The following is a 26,181-nucleotide window of genomic DNA, read 5'->3' as shown; positions in this document are numbered from 1 at the left end:
CCGCGGCGGGCAGAGCGGGCGGAAGAACCCGAGCCGGGCTGCCACCGTGTCCGAGCCCGAGCCCGAGCCCGAGCCGCCGCCGCCGCCGCAGCAGCCGCAGCAGCAGCGCCGCGGGGGCCCCGAGCCGGCGCCGATCGCCGCGTCCCCGCCGCCCGCCGCCCGCCGCCCGCCGCGCCCCAGCGCCCGCCGGAGCCGCCCGCCGCCCGCCCGCCCCGACAGCCGCCGCGCCCGGGCCCCGCCTCGGCCTCCGCTCGTGCCCCGCGCGCACCGGCCTTCACTCTGGAGCGGCCCGGGCAGCCGCAGCAGGGGCGGCGGCGGCGGATCGAGGAGCTCTCCAGGTCGTCCCGGGAGAGGCTGCTGCAGTCCCGGGACAGGATGTTCTCCAAGTTCACCTCCATCCTGCAGCACGCCGTGGAGGCGGTAAGGCGGCGGGCGGCGGGCCCACGGCAGGCCGGGGATGGCGGCGGCCTACGCTCCCGCGCCCGGGCCTGGGCGGCCGGCCTCCCGCGGACGGCGAGGCTCCGGGGCGGGCCTGGCTCGCGGCAGCCCCGGGCACGACCGCGCTCCCGGGCGGGGGGGGAGGGGGGGCTCGGGGTCGCCCGGCTCCCGGGTGGGGCCGCGGGGCCGTGGGCCTGCCCCGGGGAAAGGCGGCCGGCGTGGGCAGGACAAAGCGGCGGCAGCGCGGCCCGGGCCTCGGGGCCGGGGGGACTTTGCAGGACCGGGCGGGGGGGGGGGGGGCGGCGACCCCAGGGCGGGCGGCGCGGGGCCTCTGTGCAGGCCTGGGCGGCGGGACTGCGGAGCCGGAGCCCGAGCTCGGGGGTCTCGCGGCTGCGGGGAGGCTCCCCAGCCCTGGGTCAGGATCCCCCAGCCCTGGGCCGCGACCCTCCAGCCCTGGGTCATGACCCCTCAGCCCTGGGCCGCGCCCCCCCAGCCCTGGGTCATGACCCCTCAGCCCTGGGCCGCGCCCCCCCAGCCCTGGGTCAGGATCCCCCAGCCCTGGGCCGCGACCCTCCAGCCCTGGGTCATGACCCCTCAGCCCTGGGCCGCGCCCCCCCAGCCCTGGGTCAGGACCCCCCAGCCCTGGGCCGCGCCCCCGCAGGCCCTCCGTCTCCTTTCCTGCCCTCTCTTCCCGGACGCTCTCCTTCGAGGACCTCACACACCAGCGTAGAAGGCCGTTCAGAGCCCCCAGCACACTAAACTAAAAAAAAAAAAAATTCCCTCGTTGTTGTCTTCGTAAGATAGAGGTCTACTTTGCTGCCCTTTGGTGGTTTCTCTTTACCCAGGGAGAGTTGCCCAACTTGGAAAATGCATCCTGTGGAAGAAACCAGTACTTTCCTAATTAAAAAAAAAAAAAAAGTCATTCTCTATATTTAGCTTGTGCGAATATGAATAGCACCTTAAAATCCACCCAACTTAAAAACAACAACAACAACACCCCCCCCCCCGCCCCCAGCTGCCACAGAACCATTTTCATGGTCAGATAAAATAAAAGGTATTTTTAAAATTAAGTGTGAAAACAAAAACCTCAGTACAATTGTTTTAAGTGATATGTGGGAAATGCTTAGGAATCACGTTAAGCGCAGTCCAAGTTCTTGAGGAAAAAGTGTATCAAATCAAAGAGGGTTTTCATGAATGAAGAGCAGGATCACACGTGAAGGAGATGACAGTTTTAGACTTCAGGGCAACAGTTTTCCCTTCTTATACACAGTCTACGGCATCTTTATGTTAAAAGAATTAAACCAAAACTTATAAAAACAGTGGCATTTACATTTTATATTATTCTTTAGCTTAAAATACTGAGAATCATTTCATTTTAACATTGAGTACAGGTTGATATTGAGATAACTAGGAAAAAATATATTAGGTTATTTACATCCTTTACCTATCAGGTTGATATTTACAGAAAGAAGTACTGAGAAAAAGCAGGACAGCTTTCACACTCTCCCACTAAAGAGTCCTTTTTATCCTGAGACTTGTGTTTTCTGTCCTCGTTATCTTTTTATAACTGTGTATGCTAGCGTCTACCAAACTGTCCGTGGGAATTGACTCTGGCATATCCAGGTTCTCTACTTTGCTGAGATGAGAAAAAGTTAAAGAGTGGGTTTTGTTCACCTGGTCCTAGTAACTGATATGTTGCATTTGGAAAACTAATGTTTTTACTTGATTAGAGTTCATGTTTCCAGCTGTGATACCTCCCAGTTTACTTTGATAAGGAGGTTAAATCTGAAAAAATTTGGCATACTTTTTCCTTTCTCTCTTGGAAATGAACTCATACATAATGATAAATAAGCCATCCTTGTGGTATTTGAACAATGTTTTTGCCTAGCCTAAGATTGGTTTCTAGTTTTTCAGTTCTGTTTATTTGCCTGGCATTTTCTTCTATAAACTACTTTTACCATTCAGCAGTTCATTAGTTTTTCTCTGTAGTCCTTTTAATTTGTGTGCCCGAATAGCATTTCTGATATAGTAATGCAATTAACATTATTATCTGGATTTTTCAGAGGTGGGACATTATCCTATGTGCTGGTGTTGACATCATCTTTTTCCAGTGTCGCTGTTTTTAACCATTTTGATATTATTACTTTATAGGTTTCTTTGTTCAATTAGTTCAGCCTTCAAATCTTCAAATGTTTTTTTTTAGGGTTGGCAAGATAAACATATTCATTTAAATGTGATTCACATGTAGAGTTTTCCTTATTTAATTAACGGTTTCTCCTCACTTTCTGTTAACTAGTACTAGGAAAAAGTATATAAGATTTTCAAGATCAGTATTTGAAAGCATGTTAGTAAGCTGATAGATTACATTTTGAGTTTAGGAGAGAAATTCATACCTTGATCAAAAGCAAAAACTGTAATGTAACTCTTGCTTCCCTTTTCAGAAATGAGTCTTCCCTCAGTGAAAAAAATGATTGGCCAGTAAGTTTTGCAGCGAATGAATCCATTTTGTTAGCCTGTTGCCACATGTCATGAGTGAAATCTTGTAGTTAGTGCCTAGGTTGGACTAGATCATGTTAGCACAGTTTCTCCAAAATACAAGTAAAACACTTTAGTACAATTAAATATTGAGGGCCTAGTCTGTCCCAGGTAATATTGCCTGGTTCTTTTTAAATTTCAGCCAGTTTCACCCTTTGAGGGCAGATTTATTCCAAGAGGATAGGGGAAGAAAGTTTTATCTACTTTAATTCAATGGAAGTCATCCTTCAGAATTTGAATCTTCTTTTTGAATTATAGTTAAGAGTTGTTGATTGTTGGGACTGGCAGTGTTTTAAAAGCTATTCTGCCCTGGGAATTAAAACCTCAAATCAAACATATATATATATAGTGTTTTCTTAGGTGTATTTTTTTTTTTTTTAAGATTTTATTTATTTATTCATGAGAGAGTCAGAGACATAGGTAGAGGGAGAAGCAGGCTCCCTGCAGGGAACCTGATGCGGGACTCGATCCCAGGACCCCGGGATCACAACCTGAGCCAAAGGCAGATGCTCAACCACTGAACCACCCAGGTGCCCAAAGTGTATTCTTTTTTGATGGGATCTCTAACTTTTAGTCCTTCAGTCATTCAGCAAATGTTTGTGAGCCTACCATGAAAGCATGGCACAGTGCAGAGGAAACACAAGGCTTACAGCCTAATTTGGGAGACAAAACAAATACACAAGTTAAAGATTAAACGGTGCACAAGAGTACAGCCTAGCCTCTAGAACCATCCAGAACAGAGTCAGTCCTGCCTCTGTCCCTCCCTTCTACACAGGACAGGTTAGTCTTTGTACATTTCAACATCCTCATTGTAAAATGGAAATATACCTATCTCATAGGATTATTGTGAAAATTAAAATGAGGTAACATATGTGAAGTGCCTAGTGCAGTGCCTGGTACATAGTAAGTGCTTCATAAATGTGAACCATTGATATTAATTTTTGGTTGATTGTTCAGCCAGTGAGTTTTGTGGGGACAAGCAGTTAGGATTAGTGGGCTTGGAGAAAGAAGGGAGGCCTGTGCTGGATTTGGAAGAGGCCAGGGAGATAGGAGGCACCTGAGGGAAACAGGAAGGAAGAAGCATTTTGAAGCTGAGGGTGTGAAATGTCCATGTTACAGGTGAGAGTGAGCACATCGGGCTTCTCTGACAGATGCTGGCTCTCTGAGTTACCGCTGTAGGTCCTTCTGTGTGGTAGGCCTTTGGGAGAGACAGTCTGGGTTGCTAGTTACAAGCAGTGTTTCCCCTTGGGTGAAGCAGTTAACTGGCTTTGGATCTTAATAGGAGTTTAGGGGAAATTGGAGTTTATTGTGAGATCATTTAAGACTATATAGGAAGTGAAAACTTCGCAGCACTGTGTCTGGCACATAACTACTCAGTAAATGACAGCAACTGCCGTGTGGATGGATTATTCACTCGGTAAAAATTACTGAATGCTTACTTGTGTCATCACTGAGTTGGAAACCAGCAGAGAATTCGGTGATGAGAAAGATGACACAATCCAGTGGAGGAGACCAGCCATGACAAATGTGGGATAAGGGCTAGGAGAGAGTGAGCAGGCTGGGAGAGGGTGCAACGGTTTGTGGGAAGAACTGGAAGCTCGGCAGGAAGTCTGGCAAGGCTTCCCAGAGAAAGCCATGCCCCAGGTAGGCACTCATGTCCAGTTTTGGCTGAGAGTGTGATTGCGTGAATTTTCAAAAATTCAATCTGTTTCGTAAAAGGTAAACTCAAGTGAGAATCCCCTCATGCTGATTCACACACCTCTTCCTTTTTTTATTTTTAAATAAATGTTTATTTTATGCAATGATAAAACAAGTTATTTGCATGTTAGAATTAGTAATGAAAGACCATTTTAGTAGGAAGTTTTACATAAATAAGGAAACTTACTCATGTTTGAACAAGGTTATTACTAAACTAAGTTGTTAGCAGTTTGTCTCACTGTCTACTTAAATAGGTTTTTTATTTAAATCAAACTCCTGGGAGAGAGGTATTTACAGGTAAGCAGCACCATCCTGCTTTGATTTGGACTACAACACCAAAGGTCCGAACACAAGTCCTGTAAGACCTCTGATCTAGTGACCTAACTTGGAAATGGAGTTAAGTCCCAGAGGTAAAATAATCTGGAGCAAGGATGCTCTAATTCCTTCTATACCAAGGAGATGGCCCTCAGAAAAATTTAACAAATCACAACATTTACACTTAAGAAACGAGGTACTTTTTTTTTGAAACACCAAATTTCATTTTGGTTTATCCCAATCGTTAATACATTTTACTATATAAAGATGGTAAATAAAAAACCAGGTTCAAAAAAAAAAAACAAGAGGATTTTGATATATATATTATATATATTTTGAAGGAGATCTTAAAATCAAGTTGCTGATTGAAACATTTTTTCACTCTAAAAGTTTGAGGAAGGTTATTTTCCCAAGGTAACACTTCCTAATTTTCTATTTTTTTTCTCCATGTCTCCCAAATAATTTCTCTGCCAGATAGTTAATTTTTCTTTTTGAAGGATAGTAATCCCAAAGGTTTTAACTCTTTTGTTAAAAATCTAAAGCTTTTTAAAAAAATTCACAGCACTGTCTTTGGAAATGAGGTGGGTACTTACAATCGCTCAACTCTGCGATTCAGAGTGGCGCCCACAGGCAAGCATAGGAACTAGCGTTAAAATGCTGTCAGTTGCTGTGAAATGTTTCACTTCTTTCCTAAGGACATTTCATCTTCTGGGTTGAAACGCTTAGGGGTCTATGACCAATGTTTATAATTTGCCCAATAGTTTTGAGATTGTTTTGATAGGATTTCAAACTTAGAGGTCTCTCCCTGAGGACACCAAGAAATCAAAATGGAATAGGAAAAAGTACAGAAGTAACATGATCCCTCAAGTCATCAGTTTAGGTGAAGTATATGGAAAAGAAAGATGACCTTGCCATGCTATAGGTTATCAGAATAGAAACCTGTTTGTTTTTAAGTAAGTTGAGTCAACTGAGAACTTTCTGGCCAAAATTTATGAGCAATAGTAGGACCAGCAGAGCATTCTCTCTTTCTCTTTCTCACTCTGTTTAAAGAAAAGACAGTGTTGTGGAAGGTGTATCCAGGTCTTTTTCTATTCATTTAACACACATTTGAAATCCTTGGCAGGTTTGCTATGAGATGGCTGAAGGCATATAATTTTGGTCTTAAAATTTTTGAAGTAAATTTGAAAGCTAAAATGTAAAACATTTTTGGCTTTGTGGAATTTAAATTGGTAGTGTCTTGTTCACATAGGTATTTTGCTAAAAATATGCACTGCCTAATCCAGGCTTAAAAAAGAAATGGTTTACATCTGTATGTCACTGGAAGTAGGAAACAGTTTTAATCAGATTACAGGGTTGACTTTGGTCTATATTTTCGTAATGGTGACGTGTAACTAATTACATAGCAACTTTTTACTGTTTTGGATTTCAAAGTACTAGGTACAAAGATCCCTGGTTATTGATAATTTCATTTTACTGATAATATAAATAGGATATTGCATTTTTTCATTTAACACTATTTTTGAAACCTTTTGTAGTTACAAGTTTGGGGAGGAAAAAACTAGTCCTTGTAGTTTAATATTGATAAACATTTTTCCTCTCAATCTTTCTTGATTTTAATTCCTTTGGTTTCTCTTTGATACCTGACGTGTAGAATGAAATTAAAGCTCATCCCTTAGGCTTATGCTGCTTTTATATTATTAATAGACAAATACAGAGTTATACTTTATGGGAAATGTATAATGCCATTTTCTTAATCGTTGTGGTCTTTTTGTGTGTGTGTGTGTTTGTGTAGCTTGCACCTTCTCTTCCTTTACAAGAAGATTTTGTTTATCACTGGAAGGCAATTACCCATTACTACATAGAGACTTCGGGTAAGAAACAAAGCTAATGTTAATTAAACAAAATTTATGAAATCCTAAAATATATTTCAAATTAATTTTCAGAGTTATATTTAAATTTATAAACAAGTTATTTGACTTTTAATTTCTCTTTTAGATTCATTTTAAAAATGTATCTGTTGAGCACCTACTATCTGTAGGAATTGTTCTAGGCACTGGGCAATAGAACAGTAAATCAAACAGACAAAATCCCTGTCCTAATAGAGCTTATATGTTGACAATGGAGGAGCGAACAATAAATGGACAAATATACATAGTGTGTCAGATGGCAAGTGGTAAGGGGGAAATGAAACATGCTAAGGGATAGAAGTGTAGACATGGGGAGAAGGAGGCAATTGGTTATTGTAGGTTAGAGAAAACCTCATTGCCCAACTAGACTTCTCAGTTGAAATCTGAAAAAGAGAGGAAACAAGCCTGGGGGCGGGGTTTCAGGAAGAGGACCTAGTGCAAAAACCCTGTGGCTGGAGCATGCAGCATGCTTGGCGTATTCTAGGAACTGCAAGGAAGCAAGATTGGCTAGAGCAGCGTGAACAAGGACAAAAGTGTGAGGAGTTGACATGAGATGGGAGCCAGGTGCAGTTACAAGGTCCTGGTAAGCTATTATAAGGGCTTTAGCTCTTATTCTAAGGTGGGAAGCCATTAGAGGGTTTTGAACAGCATGTAACATAATCTTTTTTAAAGGGACCACTTTAGCTTCTGTGAAAAAAAGATTGGAGGGATGAAGAGGTGAAGCTACAGACAATTAGGGGCTATTGCACTGGTCTGGTGGAACTGGTAAGAAGTGATTGTATTTTAGGTGTATTTTGCAGAAAGTTTTTGTGACAGATTGGATGTTGGGTATGAGAGACAGAGTCAAGGAAATTCCAAAGTTTTGGGCTTAGGCAGTTGGAAAATAGAAAGGCCACTCACCAGGACAGGGAGACTACAGGAGGAACAGGTTTATAAGAGTATTCTGGACATGTTAAATTTGAGATGCCAACTATGCGTCCAGTTGGGTTTGTTGAGTAGACAGTTGGAAATAGGAATCTGGAATTTAAGGTGGAGTTCTAAACCAGAGATATGAAATGAAGTCATCACATGTAAGTAGGATTTAAAGCCATGAGACTGGATGAGATGTTCTAGGGAGTAAAGATATATGGAAGAGAGAAGATGTTCAGAAATGGACACTTGGGCCCAGGGTCCAGGTTGGGATGATGAGAACAATAGCAAAGGAAACCACTTTTGCTAGTGGGATAGAAGACAGCCAAGAGAAAATGGTGTCCTAGAAGCTAGGATAGGAGAGAAGGATTAATTATGTCAAATGATGCTGATGTCAAGCTAATGAAGACTAGGAAAGGATCTTTGGACTTAGCCACATGGAGCTCATTAGTGGACTTGATAAGAGCCGTTTTAATGGCGAGGCAGAAAGGGAAGACTGATTGGAGTATGTTTAAGAGAAAATGGGCAGAGAACATGTATAGACAGTATGTATGGACTGCTCTCTTATGTTAATGGAAAGGGGAGTGAGAAGTGGAGCATTAGCCTGGGGGAGATGTGATATCAAGAGAGTGTTTTCAGTTTAATTGATTTATTTAATTAATCTCTACACCTAACATGGGTCTCCAACTCACAGCCCTGAGATCAGTGTCTTATGCTCTTCTGCCTAAGGCAGCCAAGTGCCCCTCAAAGAGAGGGTATTATTATTATTTTTTTTTTTAAAGATGGAAGATATTGCAGTTTGTACCTTGATGGGGTGATCTAGTAGAGAGAGAAAGGTAGGCAAGAGTTAGATGCGATAATTTCTGAGCAGTACCCTTAAATAGGCTAAGGGGTGGGGTCTAGTGCACAAGTGAAGACTTACTCTTAATAGGCATGTGGACATTCCATCCGTAAAAATAAGGTGTAGAAAGTAGAGTATATGAGTATACATGAAAAAAGAGGGTGGATGTGGTACAGAGTCTTCAAGAGTTCTTTTCTGGTTGCTTCTATCTTTCCCAGTGAAAAAGAAGGGTGGAGAGTAAGGGGGATTGTGAAATAAATTAGGTCAAAGATTGACAAACTTTCTGTAAGGGGCCAGATAGTTAATATTTTAGGCTTTGTGGGTTCTTTGGCCTGTGTTACAGCTACTCAGTATTGTTGTAGTGCCAAAGTAGCCATTGACAATATGTAAAAGAATAGTGTTCCTTTGTTCCAGTACAACTTAAAACAGGTGGCAAAGCCAGATTTATCCAACAGGCCAAGGTCTGGCACCTCCTGAAATAGAGTATTCAGGCAGTCTGATTGGGGAAGCTGATGGGGTCCTAGGTTATAATTCCTTAAAAGAAAAAAATCCTTTATGTTTGTATAATACATAAAAACTAGACGCAAAATGTATGTATACCTTTCCATGTAAAATATAATATCTACCTTAATATAGGTATTTAAACAGCAGATCTATAGGAAAGTTTTTTGAGAGGAACTGCCTTTTCAAATGACTCTTCTTAGCCCTTGTGAATTTTTCACTCCTCCATAGCTTTAAGGAAACATTTCAAAGAAAAGGCTTTAAGTTCTTGCTTTAAATGAGTTTTTTTGCAGTTTAGGAGAAACAAGTATGTTATAATAAAAGATGGTACAAATGTGTGTGTGAGAGAGACACAGAGAACAAAGCAGGGAGAAACAGAAGGCAGAGTCCATAGCCTGGGTTTTGAAGGATGAGTAGGAGTGCAAGATCGAGAAGGAGGACAAAGGGATTTAAGGTATGGCATATGAGAGGCACAGAGACTTACATACAGCTCAGGAGTGAAGGGGAAGCTAGGATTTTAATCCTGTCAAATCACATTTAAAATTCATTTGTCTCTCAATTTACAAAGCCTTTCTGGTCATTTTTCTCCTCTAATAACTGTAATCAAACCATGCTTGAACATGGATTCTTTCCTGGGATGTTTATATGAAGTCTGTAATTAAATGGGAGAAAACATTAAACAAAATAAATTTAAAGCAAACTTGCAGATTATCTTCTATTAGTGGCTGGCTATTCATTTTAGAAGAATATGAAATGAAACATCCCAAGTTAACACTTCTTCTTAGTATGTGTCAAGGCACCAAGCTTCACACCCATAGTTTCATTGTAGTCGTACTATAACACTTACTGGTATAGATTAGCCCCATTTTACAGGAGTTGGTGACTGAGGCTTAAGTAGTTCACCAAGGTCATCCAGCTACAAGTGACAGAACCAAAATTTGAATGCAAATTGTCTAACTCCCAGCTCCATGTTCTTAGTACCTGCCACATACTCTATCAGATTTGGTACATGTATCGTCCTTGGAAACAAGGGTGACCATTGTCTTTCCATTGTTTTCCCTATAGGCTTAGAGTTATGATTCACACTGTGTGTGTGTGTGTGCTCGTGGGTGTGTGCACACATACATACACATGCACACAGGCAAAGCAACATAATCAAACTAGGATTGTGTTGCACCTACTATGGAAGTACTAAGTAAAAGACAACAGAGACATGAGTAAGAACTTGGCATTTCCAAGTATATTTTGTATTTAAACATTCTGTAAAACTTCACATATTGTTAAGAGCAATTCAGCCCTCATACAATATGGATAAGTTGATTAAACCATGTGATTTTTCAAGTTCAACTATGAACTTGAAAAAGTATCTATGAATTTGTATCTTTAAAAAAATCGATAGTACATAATAAGAATTCTCCTGAGAAGAAGTTTTGGCTTTGGGAATAGCTGCCTGTTAATGAGAGATGTCAGAAGTTTTTCTTTGGGCTCCTCATGTTTTCACAGATGGAGATGAATTAGGAGCTCTAAGAGGTCTGACTTCCAGTGTTACATTGTGATTCAGGAGCATTCAGAAACAGAACCTGCCCTCTCTATATATCTTATCTAATTCAGCTTAATGTTTAAGGTGAACCTGTTTCTATATAAAGAGACTTAAAATTCAGATCTAAAAGTTCAGATCTTCTGAACTGGCTATTTGAAAAAAAAATTTTAATTGTAAGTACATACAAAACTTTGATGTTACGTGTATTTTTCTTGATCATGTTGCTATTTCCATATAAGTGGCTCTTATTTTGGTTATGCATGGACAAAGTTAATAGAATATATTTCAGAATATTGATTCCATTTTTGAGTAAGGACATAGCAAAAGAACCACCTAAATCCTGGCAAAGATAATTATTCCATGAACATAAACTTCACTTGAGTGTGTAGTTGAGGTTTTTCTCAGTTTGAATTGGAACAGGGAAATATCAAGAGTACTTTAGGTACAAAATAGGCAGTTTTAAAAGGTTTGAATGTTTGATGTATTTTTTTTTTTTTATTTAGATGATAAAGCCCCAGTGACAGATACAAATATTCCCTCTCATCTGGACCAGATGTTGGGTATTTTGCTGCAAGAAGAACGTGAGCGAGAATTCGGAGTGACAGGGCCATGTATGGAATATTTACTTCATCACAAGATCTTGGAAACATTATATACCTTAGGAAAAGCTGACGTAAGTTCCTAATCCCCCATTATGTTCTTGGGCATGTAATACATGCATTAATGTCTTAGAGATAAACAAGCTGCCATGTACTAAATTTAATCTTAGAGGTATGTATTAAGCATGGTGGGATTCAAGTGAGGATTGTGTAAAACAGAAAATGTGCAGCCTGCATGGATGTGATTTTTCCAGAGAGCTAGCAAAGCCCCCAAAGGCTCTAAACAACAATTGGTACTTAGGCTGCTTCGAATCACCGTATAAACATTTATGAAAATACACTCAGGTACATGTACTTACAATCAAAGGATGTGAGAAGGAACCCAGTGAAAATTGGGTTAGGAAAATAGGAATTATTTTTCATAATCCTAAAAGAGAATGTCACTGGTTATTCTGACATTATCTCTACTGAGTGCAGCCATGTTAAGTTTTGAGGCCTCGTGAATCTTGGGAACTCTTTGCAAAACTGATATTTATGATATGAATAATATGCCACAGGAAACTTTCAGATTACTTATAAGGGCGAGTTTCAAAGCCTGTGGGAGTGCAAGGGAAGGGGAAGAACTTTGGGGTGCCTGGCTTTGTCACTAATATACTATGATCTAAAAAGTCCCTTTGCTTAATCTGCTTTCTCTTTGGATCAAATAGGTGATCACCAAGGGCCTCCTCCAAGTCTCAAAATCTGAGCTTCTGTTCTGTGAATTCCTATAATTTACATGAAAATCAAACTGGAAAAAAAATCAACATGTTTAAACACCAGATAGAGTTATGAATAGTGGTATTATGGACAGTTTCCTCTTAACTAAGTCTTTAATACTTCCAATTCATTTTTTTTTTCTTCCAATTCATTTTAAGTTAAATTGATGCAATTTATATTTTTGAGGCAGGACATCCACTCCCCTGCCCTGTGAAGAGAGGGACAGTACAACACTAAGTTGAATTGATTAATTGCTCTTTGAGTGAAAGTTAATAATTGTACCACTAGCAAATTAATTTTGATACTGGTGATTGTTTAATATTATTGTTTTATCTGAATAATGTAGAGGATCTGCTATCTAAAAAAATATTACTGTACATGAGATTATCGTTTATACCATTTCCAGATAGCATGGCTATGATGATGCTGTGGAAATGCTCATTTTGTGACTGTATTTTAATTGCAGGGCAGTATAAGCAGCTTAGTCATAGAACAGATAGCCTTGTTAGTTTGCGCTCTGTTAACCCACTGTATAAGTAATCATCAGGTTTACCTAGTTTTCAGTAAAGATTTAAAGCAGCTGGCATGTTACAAAAACTTCTTTATTAAATATTCATTGTTTATAGTAATCATAATGTAAATAATTTTGCAACTAATGCAAAACAGCATTGTTAGAATAAATCTCAGCATTTTATACCAGAGGATTCCCTTTACTTACATGTACATGCTAGAAGGTTTTGTTTACTCCTCCATCTCTGTAATGGAAAGTTATCGATTACCTGTTGTTAGTGGAGGTAACAAGACTCTGCCTCTGTTTTAGCCCATGGAGTTAACCATAATAGTTTCATGTTATCCTAGCATTTAGAATACAAACAGCTTGATGTTGCTGGAACCAAACTCTGATTTCGGCAGTGTGTTATTACCATGCTGTCTGTCATTACATCAGCCTGTGGCTCCATAAGCGGTATTATAATCCCAGATATAATTTTATTTCTAGAATACCAGTCATTAATATTTGATTGTGAATTTTATTCTGAAAGACTGATTAATTGGCTGATGGCCTTGACATTTGAGGTTCAGCAAATTCATTCACGTTCCTGTTCTTTAAGCTTTTGAGTAAGTGTGTTTGTATCATCTGTTCTCTTCTTGTTTGCTTTTCCTTTTTTATGTGCCCAGTGTCCTCCAGGAATGAAACAGCAGGTTTTGGTGTTCTACACTAAACTCCTGGGAAGAATCCAACAGCCGCTGCTTCCACACATTAATGTCCACAGGCCAGTGCAGGTATTTTTGTTCCCCTTACAAAAAAATTATTTAGTTTGATTTCTTTTAGTATAAATAATTTAATGTGATCTTTCTAAGAGTTAAAATAAAGGAAATTATTCTAAAAATAACATGTAAATTAGCAAATACTTGAGTTTTTTGTATGCATGACTTTGTATTTTTACTCTATATATCTTTCTCTTAAAACTTGAAACATTAGTTTTTCCTTTAATTTATCTCTATGATATCTCAAGGAGTTTATTGTGTACTTATTACTTTTTTAGGGTAATGTATTGAAAAACTTGTTACTAGTAAGTCTCTCTTGTTATGGATGATTGTAAATAGTGCTCTGTCTGAAAAATGCAAGGTATGGTATATTTGCATTATTTGAAAAGAGTATTCATAAGGCAAGCAGATGGCTACTACAATATGTGTAAAAAGTAACAGAAGCTTGAAAAACATTTTTAAAATTTTTTAACAGAAATTAATTCGACTCTGTGGTGAAGTCCTTGCAACACCAACAGAAAACGAAGAAATCCAGTTTCTCTGTATCGTGTGTGCAAAGCTGAAACAAAATCCCTACTTGGTTAATTTTTTTCTGGAGGTATGATACTCTTCTTGTCAACCTTCAAAGCGTGCTTGTATTAAAATTATTTTAAGAATTGAATTCTATAAAAAATATTAGAAGGAATTACATTTTATGGGTGTCATAGGGCTTGTTTTACTTCCTAGAATTATTTTTCATTGGCAATCCCTGTTTTAACTTGAAGTCTTCTGAGGAGGACAGTTTTCAGAGAAAGTAGTTGAGCTGGATACACAGGGCAGTACACAGCCTGGACAAATACAGAGTCGAGGTTTAGCAGGGGTGCAATGTGAAAGGGAAAATCAAGGAGGGCAAAGTCAGGATTCCTGGGTGGCGCAGCGGTTTGGCGCCTGCCTTTGGCCCAGGGCGCGATCCTGGAGATCCAGGATCGAATCCCACGTCGGGCTCCCGGTGCATGGAGCCTGCTTCTCCCTCTGCCTGTGTCTCTGCCTCATTCTCTCTCTCTCTCTGTGACTATCACAAATAAATAAAAATTAAAAAAAAATAAATAAATATTAAGGAGGGCAAAGTCACAGGAGCTTATGAGCTATCATGTTTTCAGCCAGGTTTGCTCTAGTGTGGAGCGTGGATAATCTGGCCTAGGATAGGTGGGGGTGGTGTGTGCGGATTTGGCTGGATGTGCAAAATCACGAGTTACCTCTCCATAGCAGTTGCGATCGCTCTAGTATCCTGTACTGTCTTTTCTTAGCCATAGTCACTGGATCATACTTTACGTGTTACACCAATCGATATTTTGAGTTTTACTCCTAGTTTTAAATCGAAAATACTTTGTGTACTTTCTTCTATCATTCACTTTTTTTCCTCAGTGAAGTCATTTAGAAATATAGTAGAAAAATGAATTTTGTTTTTTTAGTTCTTTTTTACATCTTTTTGTCGTCTTTCTTTTTTCCCCTAGGTTAGGTGTAAGTGATGTACACTGCAGTTTGCTCTTTCTGGAGTATGGTTCTCTGAGTTTAACAAACCCACAGTTGTGTAGCTACCACCACCATCAAGTGACACAGCAGTTCCGCCCCCCTCCTGCAGTCCCCTTCTCGCTCCCTGCCCGTCCCCAGTAATCACTGATATGCTCCTGTCACAGGTTTCCTCTTTTACAGAAAGTCACAAAATGTCACCAGCCTTTGAGATTTAACGAGTTTGGTCCTTGATACTGTTGAGTAGTGTCCCATTGCATGAACATGTCACAGTTGTTTATTCGTCCATCCGTTGAGGGAGTTGTGGTTGTTTCCAGTTTGAGGCAATTATGAATTGCCTCACATTCACACCCAGTTTTTTTGTGTGGTCTTAGATTTCCACTTCACTTGGGTAAATGCCTAAGGGCAGAGTTGCTGAATCCTGTGGCAAGTGTATAGTTTTTTTCATAAGAACCTGCCATACTGGGGATCCCTGGGTGGCGCAGCGGTTTGGCGCCTGCCTTTGGCCTGGGGCACGATCCTGGAGACCCGGGATCGAATCCCACGTCGGGCTCCCGGTGCATGGAGCCTGCTTCTCCCTCTGCCTGTGTCTCTGCCTCTCTCTCTCTCTCTGTGACTATCATAAAAATTAAAAAAAAAAAAAAAAAAAAAAGAACCTGCCATACTGTTTTACCCCAATGGGTTTATCATTTTGCATCCTACCAACAGCATATGAGAATTCCCATTGTTCCACATCCTTGTCAGAGTGAGTGTTGTCAGGGTTTTGTTTTGCTTTGTTTTTAAAAATTTTAGCCGTTGTAGTAGATGGGTTTGTTTTCTGATTCACTTTATTAAATAAGTCACCCAAGATCCTCTTCTGCATGCTTACTGAAGATGAGTAGGCAGCCAAGCTGCACAGTGGCATGCTCGTAAGTTTCTAGGTAGTGATACGAATTTTGAATGCCAGTTTTTCATGATGTACCTCATATTTTGAAGGTATACTTCAAATTAGCTGGAATAAACTTATGATTTCAGATTTTAAGGGTTTATTAATTAGGGTGGTATTAATCCTCTTGGTTTTTGATATAAGTATATCAAATATCTCAATCTAGCTAAGTCTGGGATTTTTCTTCTCAAAGGTCACTTACTAAAGCTTTTTTTAGCTGATCTTAGTTATTTTCAGTGAGTGGATTTTTGCCCAAGCTTATGCTTTAAGGACTTTTTCTCAGAATCTCTAAAACCTGTTCCTAAGTACACAGCCATAGATCAGAAGCAGAGAACATGTGTGAGCCTATGTGTGCTGATGGTGAGATGTACTTTGTTTACCTGTCTTCGGAGAAGCATTTATGTTCAGACCTTGCTTACAGAGAACACTCTTCAGAATCAGTGGCATGTCTGCTATAATACACCCGTTTTAAAGCATGTACTTCTCTACAGCCTGAGGTGATAGGCATCTCTGTTTTCTCAAGACTATTCGTAAGCTTTTGATGTGTTTATTTCAGTCTCCCTGGCATTAGAGTTATTGAAATGTGTTTTATTTTTCCTGCTGCTCAGTAAGCTCCTTGAGGACAAGGACTTGTCTCATTCATCTTTGGGTTCCCACAGCTTCTCTAGTGTCCAGTATAATGTATAATAACTGCCTAATTAATACTTAATGAATGAATCTTTAGAGAAATGCAGCTATTTTACTGATAACTATAGAGAGTAACAAAAGTACTTCGTAGTCCTCAGGCATGTATCCCCTGAAATCTAATCTCTCTTTTCATGTATATCAGCTACTATGTGCATCTGCTATGGTTTAAGTGCCCAAGGTAAATGAGTTAGGAACAGTTTTTGCCCTAAAGGAATTTATAGTCTGGTGACAAGGCTATATAACCTGAGGTAGAGTAAGGTGAGTATCATAAGAAGGGTACAAAGTAAATGTGAATGTGCCTTAAGTCTTCCTAGGATGAAGGGATTACATCTGCTCTAGGTTGTTGGGAAAGACGTCATGGAAGAGGTTATCTTTGATATGAACCCTGACAGGTGTTCAGATAACAATGGGTGAACATAAGTAAGGGAATGAAGATATAGAAGTTTGTGGTGTGTTCATGAAACAGTGTAATTAGGATATGTGATAAGAAAAGGGCCTGGAGAGATTGACTAGGAAGGGTCAAAGGCTTTGAATGACAGCATGAGGAATTTGAACATACTTGAAGTCACTGGGGAGTCATTGAAGATTTTTGAGAAGGGTTGTTATTACATGATGGTGTGTATGCCTTCAGTTAAACTGGTGGCGGCATCTTGTCCCGTGGATTCCTTTGAGAGTAAAAAGAAGAGCAGAAGAAACCAGCTTGGAGGCTGAGGTAGTAACCCCAACAAGGACTATAAGTTGGAAGCACTGGGATGGAATGAAGTGAATATGTTCAAGAGACGTCAGAGGTAGATTCTGTATGGGCTTGTGCAGGAAGCAAGAGAAAAGATGATGAGTGCTTGAATTTTTGAACTAGTAAGGCTGTTGCAAACAGAAAGAAGGGAGCTTCAAGGGAGCTTATTTTGAGGGGCATAGGGTAATTATGGTTCTGGATGTTTTGAGTCCTCCTGGTATCCTAGTAGAGATAATTGGCAGGTATTTGGTCTTGCAAATCTGTGATTTAGGAAAGAAGTCTGGGTTCAAGAGATTTGGAGGTTATGTGTATAAATGTGCGGGGGCTATCATTAAATCCCTAATAGGAGTAGAAAGGGAACAGTTTCAGTTAAGAATCAAAGTGTGGGGGATCCCTGGGTGTCTCAGCGGTTTAGCACCTGCCTTTGGCCCAGGACGCAATCCTGGAGTCCCAGGATCGAGTCCCGCATCGGGCTCCCGGCATGGAGCCTGCTTCTCGTTCTACCTACCTGTGTCTCTGCCTCTCTCTCTCTATGTCTATCATGAATAAATAAATAAAATCTAAAAAAAAAAAAAAAAAAAAAAGAATCGAAGTGTGAGAGAAGATAGCACTTCCTCATCACCTAGAGAGCATTTTTAAAAATGCAGATTCCATCACGGTGTTGTATACCTGAAATCAATATAACGTTGTCAAGAATACTTCAGTAATATAAGTAATAAATTAAAATGCAGATTCCTTGGCTTCACCTCCAGATATTCTCATTCAGCAGGTCTGGGTGGGACCCAGGAATCTGCTTTTTCTCAAGCTCTACAGAAGACCATGACACCAATAGTCTTGAGTCACACTTTGAGAAATACTCATCTAACGAGTGCTATTCTAAGATTATTCTTCCCTTTGCTCTTCTTATCTGAGATACCATTTCCAACAATCTTACTAGTATTTTAGATGGAATCAAGTGTTTTGTATTCATAAGGACTGTGATATGCAACTGATTTTGTAGGAAATTGGAGAGTTGTATGGAGGATTCATGGAGTTCTACAAAGTTGTTTTAACGTGCTGTGGGCTCAGTTTCTCAAGAAGATTGGTCTAACTGTAATAAAATGATTTATAATAAGTATACTATAACTTTGGAAATAGAACTTTGAATTCAGTCAGCATTGAATTCACCTCTGTGATGGGTGAAACACGGTGAGATGGCCCCTTAGGAGAAGCTGGTTCATGATGACTTCTAACCTCTATGCATGATTTGATTTTTGCTCTTAGGTTCAAATGGAAAGCAAAACACTTTTTCCCTAAAACTAATGATTTGCTTTGGTTAAGATTCCTTTTTTTTTTTTTTTTTTAAGATTTTATTTATTTGAGAGAGGGAGAGTACATACGAGTAGGAGGAGGGAGAGGGAGAAGGTGACTCCCTGCTGAGCAGGGAGCCCGACATGGGGCTCGATCCCAGGACCCCACTATCATGACCTGAGCCAAAGGTAGACGCTTAACCAACTGAGCTACCCAGGCACCCTTTCTCCTCATGTTTATGTATGTGTTGGGGAAGTGGGGCCAACATTTCAAGTAAATCTTTCTTTTCTCATCAAGAACACTTAAGAAAAAGGTCCTGAGAGTAATGAGGTTTTTTTTTTTTTAGTAAAGCAGAGGTACAAGGGGAAAACAGAAAAATCATCTAAGGAAATTCATCTTAGAAGAATCAACATCGAGGCTATATATTTTCTATAGAGCCTCGTGATGAGAAAACAATTAATTCCAATTGAATTCCTGATTCTTTTTTTTCTTCACTAACATCAGTTGTTTTTAGCAGTAGTCACGTAGTTATCACTAGTGTTGTTCATCGCTTATGGTCATGGTAAACCATTTTGTACTTAGCAGAAAGAGTGTTATAAATTCCTGAGCAATTTTAAAATATCTAAAGCACAGCTTGTTGAAGTCTGAGTATTTTCATTTGTTGTAACACTTTCATCTATTGCTACATTGAATGTGAATTATAGAAAAACAGATAAAAATATGATTTCTGTTTTATAAGTCTTCTAGTGTGAATCTTGCAGAACATGTATTCTTTTTCAGAATAAATTGAAATCATTGGCTTCCAAAGGCACACCAGATGTAATTTCAGAAGACTCATTGAAAGGTCAAGATTGCTTGTCAACAGACACAGGACAGTCCTGTCAGCCAGAGGAACTGTCTGGTGCCATGGGGCTGGAGCACACAGAGTTAGAAGACGAGCCTCCTCAGCAGATAGATGACCTGTCCACCAGCTTAGATAATCTTGCTGTCACCTCACTGCCAGAGGCCACAGTTGTTCGTCCAAACCAGGATTACAACTTAGTGAATTCCTTGTTAAATCTCACTAGAAGTCCTGTGAGTCTTCCTTACTCTTACCCCCTAACCTGATCACAGTTACGTATATTTGAAATAAGAAAAAAAAAGTCTATTCTTATTTTTGTGTAAAACATTAGATCTTTTTCAGTTGAATTTTTTCCCAAACAACTTGACACGCAGCTAATTCAAGAATTGAAGGGGTGTGTGTTTTCTCCCCTCAGGATGGCCGAATAGCTGTGAAGGCCTGTGAAGGCTTGATGTTGTTAGTAAGCTTGCCGGAGCCTGCAGCTGCCAAATGCCTCACGCAGAGCACTTGTTTGTGCGAACTGCTGACAGACAGACTCGCTTCCCTGTACAAGGCCCTACCTCAGTCGGTGGACCCGTTAGATATCGAAACAGTGGAAGCAATTAACTGGGGGTAAGAACTATCACTTGTGTTTTCCTGTAGGAGCGGTTTCTTACACCTATACTTTTAAATTCACTTCTATTTTGCAGTGATATAAACCTTCTGTCGTGGAAAATGTGACATTGCTTGTGATCATTAAATGGGATTATTTTCTGAGGCTTGTTTTAAATTTGTTACTAGTCAGGAATGAATTGGTATGGGAACAATCCAGCTGTTACAGAGTTAAGCTATTTTTCCATTATAGTGGTCGGATAAGACCTAATTACATGAAAACCAATAACTTTTATTTATTCATTTATTTATTTTGATTCCTGAAAGAAGGAACATCCTTTTAGAAACATCCTGCAGCCTCTCGGGCAGTTTCATGTTTTGTGGCTTGTGTTTATGGACTCTCCCCTCCTACCTTATGCTTCCACCCTCCCGATCCACCTTTTGGGGCTTCCCATAATTCTCACAGGAAAATATTATTATTGCAGAGCATTTATGAGTTTATAAGCAGCATGAGGAAAAGTACCCCCAATCCCATCATTTTAGTATAATAACCTGTCATAATTTTTCTGTGTATTCTACTTGTCTCTTTCCACCTGATAGTCTGCAGCATCTGTGGGGCAGACCCATAGATTCCCTTTACTACTGTATCGTGTTTTATGGTGGGAGGAGAAGCAGCCCACTTGTTTTCCTTTTGCACGCCTCCTAGCACCTGAGAACCTCCAACATTTCATTCCCACGACTTGGTCAAATTTATGGGGGAGCACAAGGAACTGCCATGTGGTTTTCCCTCTGCAGATGGCATTCTGCATTAGTCTCTCTCTTCCCCCTTAATGAGTGAAAGTTATTTACAACTTTCATTTAAGAGGTTTTCTCTTATCCATGGCTTTCTTTTATATGACCTGCTTCTAATAGTCATCCAGCATGGCCTGTGTACATGTGTCTAACTGCATAAGTTCATTCACGGGCATTCATTGTTCCATATGCACTGAATTGAATTAATTCTCTGGGATAACTTCGGACTAAGTATTTCTTCCCACACCTTACAGCTTGGACTCATATAGTCATAAAGAAGATGCTTCAGCATTTCCAGGAAAACGAGCCTTAATTTCATTTCTTTCCTGGTTTGATTATTGTGATCAACTCATAAAGGAAGCACAAAAGGTTTGTTTTTTTTGTTTCTGTTACTTATTGATAATTTTAAAATATAAATGTCTATTAAGTAAAACTTCCTCAGTTTATATCCCCAAATAGATCTTAATTGTTTTAGGATGATAGTTAGTACAGTAAACACAACTAAATAAAATTTAAAAATGTGTGTGTGTGTGGATGGGTGTGTATGTGTATGTTACAACTCTGTAATAAACCCCAGTTCAAGTTCTGCCCTATATTTCTTTAAGTATTAAAATCGAAAGCTCCTTGAGGTGACATTGGCCTCCCTCCATTTACTCTAAGGCGATTGGGATAATATTTTTGTCCTTTTCATCTTGTTCTTGGAAATTTAGATAAAATATAAATGACCCCGTAGCTAACATCTAGTCCAGGCTTATATGCCATCAGCAAGATGGTCAACAGGCAAATTTGTGTTTCCCCATTAATTCAGATGGACAGCAGTGCTACAGGTTAATCTCTCTTTTCCATTAAAGAGAAAGATAATGCTGCTCCTTGTGCATTCTAGACTGCTGCTGTGGCTCTTGCCAGAGCCGTTCATGAAAGATTCTTTATTGGAGTTATGGAACCTCAGTTGATGCAAACGTGAGTGGCCTTTTTCCTTAAAAAACAAAAAAACCCAAATAGCTACTCAGTGTTATTTTCCCCACTAATAATTACCTGTTTGTTATGCCCAGTTCTGAGATGGGTATTCTGACATCAACCGCTCTGCTCCATCGCATTGTTCGGCAAGTAACCTCTGACGTTTTGCTGCAAGAAATGGTGTTTTTTATCCTTGGAGAACAGAGGGAACCGGAAACTCTGGCAGATATTAGTAGACACCCTTTAAGACACAGGTTAATAGAGCATTGTGATCACATATCTGATGAGGTAAGCTATGTAAGATTTAGAGTTGGTCTTAGATTCTTGGAAATACAGTTGGAATGTCCTTGTGATGTCTTGAATACAGCCTCTTCCTTCACGTGGCTTGAAAATCTAAATCATGACTTCTAGGATGGCCAGAAGAATCATTTATGCAGAGATGTTTTTCAGTAACCCTTTATCATTTTGGTTTCAGATAAGCATAATGACATTAAGAATGTTTGAACATCTTTTACAAAAACCCAACGAACACATTCTTTACAACTTGGTCCTAAGAAATCTCGAAGAAAGAAATTATACGGAATATAAACCTGTGTGTCCAGAAGATAAAGATGTGGTGGAGAATGGATTGATAGCAGGAGCTGTGTAAGTTCCACCCAACTCTGCAAGCTTGGCATTTTCTCTCTCCTCTTCCTAATTCATAAAGAAATGCTTCTAACGGTTCACAAGATCTTTGAAAATTAAGTTTAGATGCCGTGGTATCACCATCCCTTTAAATCACAAGTGGTATTCATTAAACAGAACAAAATCAATATATTCTTGAGTAAGATTTTATGTTAATTTCCCTATAAAATGTAATTCTTTAATTTTTTTATTAGCAAAATTATGTTTTCTAAGAATGGCAGAGAATCTTCTGGTTTAGAAAATGTGATAAAATGTTGTCTTTTTTCATACGTGATTAAATTAAACGTAGAGATCTAGAAGAAGACCCGTTATTTACTGACATTTCACCGGAAAACACTCTGTCAAATCAAGAGTGGCTTAGTTCTTCACCCCCTGCTACTCCAGAGCACCCCAAAAATGATGGGAAAACTGAAGTCCATAAAATTGTAAATAGGTGAGTTGCTGTATAAATTTGACTTACATCTCTTCTTGTTTTTATAACCTGTAATAGCTCTGTTCTTAGATTGTTATGGAGATATATAGTGAATTCAGTCTTCCCTTCTTTAGTCTAAAGATTATATCAGCTTTTTGTCATGTTTATGTAGCAAGTGACAGCCTAGGGGCAACAATCCATAGCAAAAGAGGAAAGCTCTACTTAACATAGAAACAAAAACGAGTAATAGTGCTTAAATAAACCTTCAGAGTGCCCTGCTTTTTTTTTTTAATATAAATAATTTTAAGTCATTCCCAGTTGGAACCACATGGAAAGTGTCCACTTTGACAACATGTCCATCTTGGACATGTACTCACATATGTGAAGCGTAGGGCCATTCCTTTTTGATTTTGTGGTTTTACTTTTTTTTTTTTTTTTTAAGTACTCTTTCTCGGAAAATGTTCTCTTTCTTCTTTCGTGGTGCTACCATGATTTGCCTGGTTCTGGCAGGTGACTTTACAGAAATTGCATGCGGCCCACGATGCAAAATTAGGATGCATAAAAGTCTCCAGTTTAATTACGTAAAAGCCAGTTTCTTGAAATTAACAGATACTGTGGCAGTATGTCATTATGCTGTAACATGAGTCCTTTTAGGCTTACTTCTACTTTGAGTGGAATGAGTGATTTTTAAATAAAACCTTTTAAGATATGAGAGAGTAATCGGTAAAACTGATTCAAAATTAAGTACTTAAGAATGGATCATTTTAGTTTTTAAGTTTCCATTTGCAGCCATACTTTGCTAAACTGAAGATATTGCTCGATAGTTTAAGATACATAGATACTGAATTGTAGGAATATTTATGTTACTGATTGTGGCTTTTTTCATTTAAGTTTTCTCTGTCTGGTACCCGATGAAGCAAAATCATCCTACCATGTCGAGGGCACTGGATATGACACCTACCTCCGAGATGCTCATAGGCAGGTAAGTGAAGTGGTTAATTTTTGGAAATGTACTCTAATGAGTGCACGTGCATGCTTTGTCCCAATTGCCCACAGCCATTTCTCCAAAGGTTTCCCTTTCTCTGCAGGACCTGAACTCCTTCTTGCCACTTTAACTTTGGGCAGGTAACCTAACTTTGCCTTTTACTATCTCTGTCTCAAGACTTCTCTGTTCCCTTCTCCACCTCTTTTCTCGCCTGAACGGTTATTTACAAGGACCCCATGCCCTGTCTCCTGTGCTGGAGTTTTCTACCTCCCTGAAAGGTCTTCTCTGAAGTGTTAAACTAAGTAGCCTTCCCTCGGTCTTCTTTCCTCTCTCTAGCATTTTACAGAACTCCCAATTTTGAAATGTTTCAAGTCAGAAAAATGCTTATTTAATTTTCATTTAAATCCTTGAGATTGAAGTGTGCTATTCTATCTAATTAATTTGCATATGCCTATAGCCAGAATGCAAGTCCAGATGACTGCATGAGTGAGTAGAGTAATTGTGTAGCTAGTGCCTTCAGGGACAAGAGGGTGAAGGCAAGACAAGTGGTACCCATGTCAGTATTATCTACTGGATTTTTAAACTGCATTTATTCTTTCTGTAAAGTTTCATTTCCATTTTATACAAATGTACTTATTGTAGATTCAGAAATATTAGAAAACAAGAGGGATAAAAAACTTTAAAACTATTACTTTCTAGGTGAGAATTTCAGACGGTTTTAATGGAAAACTTATTAAATGTTGGGGTGTGGTTTAGGATAGAAAACAGTCTATCAAAAGCCAAATTGTGGGATCCCTGGGTGGCGCAGCGGTTTGGCGCCTGCCTTTGGCCCAGGGCCCGATCCTGGAGACCCGGGATCGAGTCCCGCATCGGGCTCCCGGTGCATGGAGCCTGCTTCTCCCTCTGCCTGTGTCTCTGCCTCTCTCTCTTTCTCTCTGTGTGACTATCATAAATAAATAAAAATTAAAAAAAAAAAAAAAAAAAAAGCCAAATTGTTTAAAACTCACAAAATAACTGAAGAAGCTGGCTTTTTTTTTTTTTTTTTTAAGAAGCTGGCTTTTTGATTGTTTTAAGTATGTTTTTCTTTTAAAAGTTGAAGTTAGTACTTTGTGGGAGAATATGTCTTGTTTTAATTTCAGGTAATTTCCAAACTAGAGAGGTCAGAGTAATGTTGCTTTATTGAATAAGGGGAATCTGAAAAGGGAAAGGATGGGGAAAAAAACTGTGCTCTAAATTTCTTTTGTTTAAACTCAAGTAAATTATATATCAGGGAAGACTTTTCAAATTTATTTTTGTTATATGAGATCTTCTTGTGCTCATCTAAGTCATATTGTTTAAAGCTGTGTAGTGAAGGACCAGTTCCTTATTATCTCCAATCTGTTACAGACTGACACTTGGGTAAAGTATAATAAAAATGAATTACTAGAAAGATGAAGAGAAAAATACACAAAATACCAGCCCTGATTATTTTATGAGATTCAACAGACTTAAAATTTACTCAGCTAAATGCAGTGTAAAGGATTCTAGATGCTTACTCAGGTTTGTGCTCCTCTCACGGCGAGGGTAGCAAACCACCTGCAGAGCATACTCTAGGCCACCAGATTTGTCCCGGGACAGGACGGCATAGGAGAGCCAGACCTGCCTGCTTGGACAATGCACCTCTGTTCATCTATTTGCATGCAATGTTTTCAAATAGATTTGAAAATGTGGTTAGGACTTACTTTGCTTTTTCAGTATTCCCTAAATCTATGATGGAAGTAAGTAGAGTTAAATTCCTCTAAAGGGAAACACATGCCCATTTTTTCAACAGCATATGTTGGTTTTGATGATTATAAGCTTACCTGTGCATGTTACAGGTCAGCATGTTACCTGAGCCCCTCCCTCTGTTACGGGTGCCTCCCAGGGAACAGACACTCGACCCTCAATCGGATTCTTATATGCCTAATAGAGGGATTTCTATTTAATCTCAGTTTGTGTTGGTTGGTTCTCCTTTGACTATGTGAATGCTTTTCCCTAGTTCCAGGACTACTGTGCTATCTGCTTAAGATGGGAGTGGCCTGGGTCTCCAAAAGCATTGGAAAAGTGCAATTTAGAAGCTACTTTCTTCGAAGGTCATTTTTTGAAAGTTTTATTTGACAGAATGGGAAGGATTCTTGATCAGGTAATAAGCTTTAAAATATGAATTTTCATGTTATTTTGTTACCATTCACCATGGGTTCATCTCAAGTCTTAGTTTATATCTTTAATAAAGTAGCCCTGTTTTCTTAGTTTTTCCACTAGATGACTTTCATTAAAACTTGATTGCCAATGAATGGTGCATTTCTGATGCATTCATTATGTTCAAAGAGCCTTTATTTGGCCTGACGACTGTTATAGAATTATATATTTTACTTCTCATTGTAGACTATTGTCTTAATAGCCTTCACATGTTTTGGAGGTGATTGGAATGCTTTCCTTTTATAACTTAGAA

The 26,181-nt window shown here is 39.5% G+C and overlaps 1 protein-coding gene across 4 annotated transcripts in view; it reads left to right on the top strand.

The window, feature by feature from the left end:
• Positions 1-229: 229 nt before the first annotated feature.
• FHIP2A (FHF complex subunit HOOK interacting protein 2A) overlaps positions 230-26,181 on the top strand; it is a 36,654-nt gene continuing 10,702 nt past the window's right edge. For 2 of the 4 annotated variants that reach the window (XM_072805198.1, XM_072805197.1), the window contains exons 1-14: positions 230-420; positions 6,779-6,857; positions 11,188-11,357; positions 13,216-13,320; positions 13,781-13,903; positions 19,230-19,523; positions 19,706-19,902; positions 20,928-21,042; positions 21,557-21,633; positions 21,726-21,918; positions 22,106-22,275; positions 22,604-22,747; positions 23,618-23,708; positions 25,729-25,872. In XM_072805198.1, coding sequence (XP_072661299.1) covers positions 376-420; positions 6,779-6,857; positions 11,188-11,357; positions 13,216-13,320; positions 13,781-13,903; positions 19,230-19,523; positions 19,706-19,902; positions 20,928-21,042; positions 21,557-21,633; positions 21,726-21,918; positions 22,106-22,275; positions 22,604-22,747; positions 23,618-23,708; positions 25,729-25,872 — 1,947 coding nt within the window. In that variant the 5' untranslated portion in view covers positions 230-375. The remainder of the gene's footprint in view (positions 421-6,778; positions 6,858-11,187; positions 11,358-13,215; positions 13,321-13,780; positions 13,904-19,229; positions 19,524-19,705; positions 19,903-20,927; positions 21,043-21,556; positions 21,634-21,725; positions 21,919-22,105; positions 22,276-22,603; positions 22,748-23,617; positions 23,709-25,728; positions 25,873-26,181) is intronic. The other 2 variants (XR_012020550.1, XM_072805195.1) reach the window with 1 other exon arrangement.

This window comes from Canis lupus, chromosome 29 (assembly GCF_048164855.1).
Source record: "Canis lupus baileyi chromosome 29, mCanLup2.hap1, whole genome shotgun sequence".
NCBI lineage: Eukaryota > Metazoa > Chordata > Mammalia > Carnivora > Canidae > Canis > Canis lupus.
The sequence above is the reverse complement of the archived record's forward strand: the minus strand, read 5'-3'. Positions and strand labels throughout refer to the sequence as shown.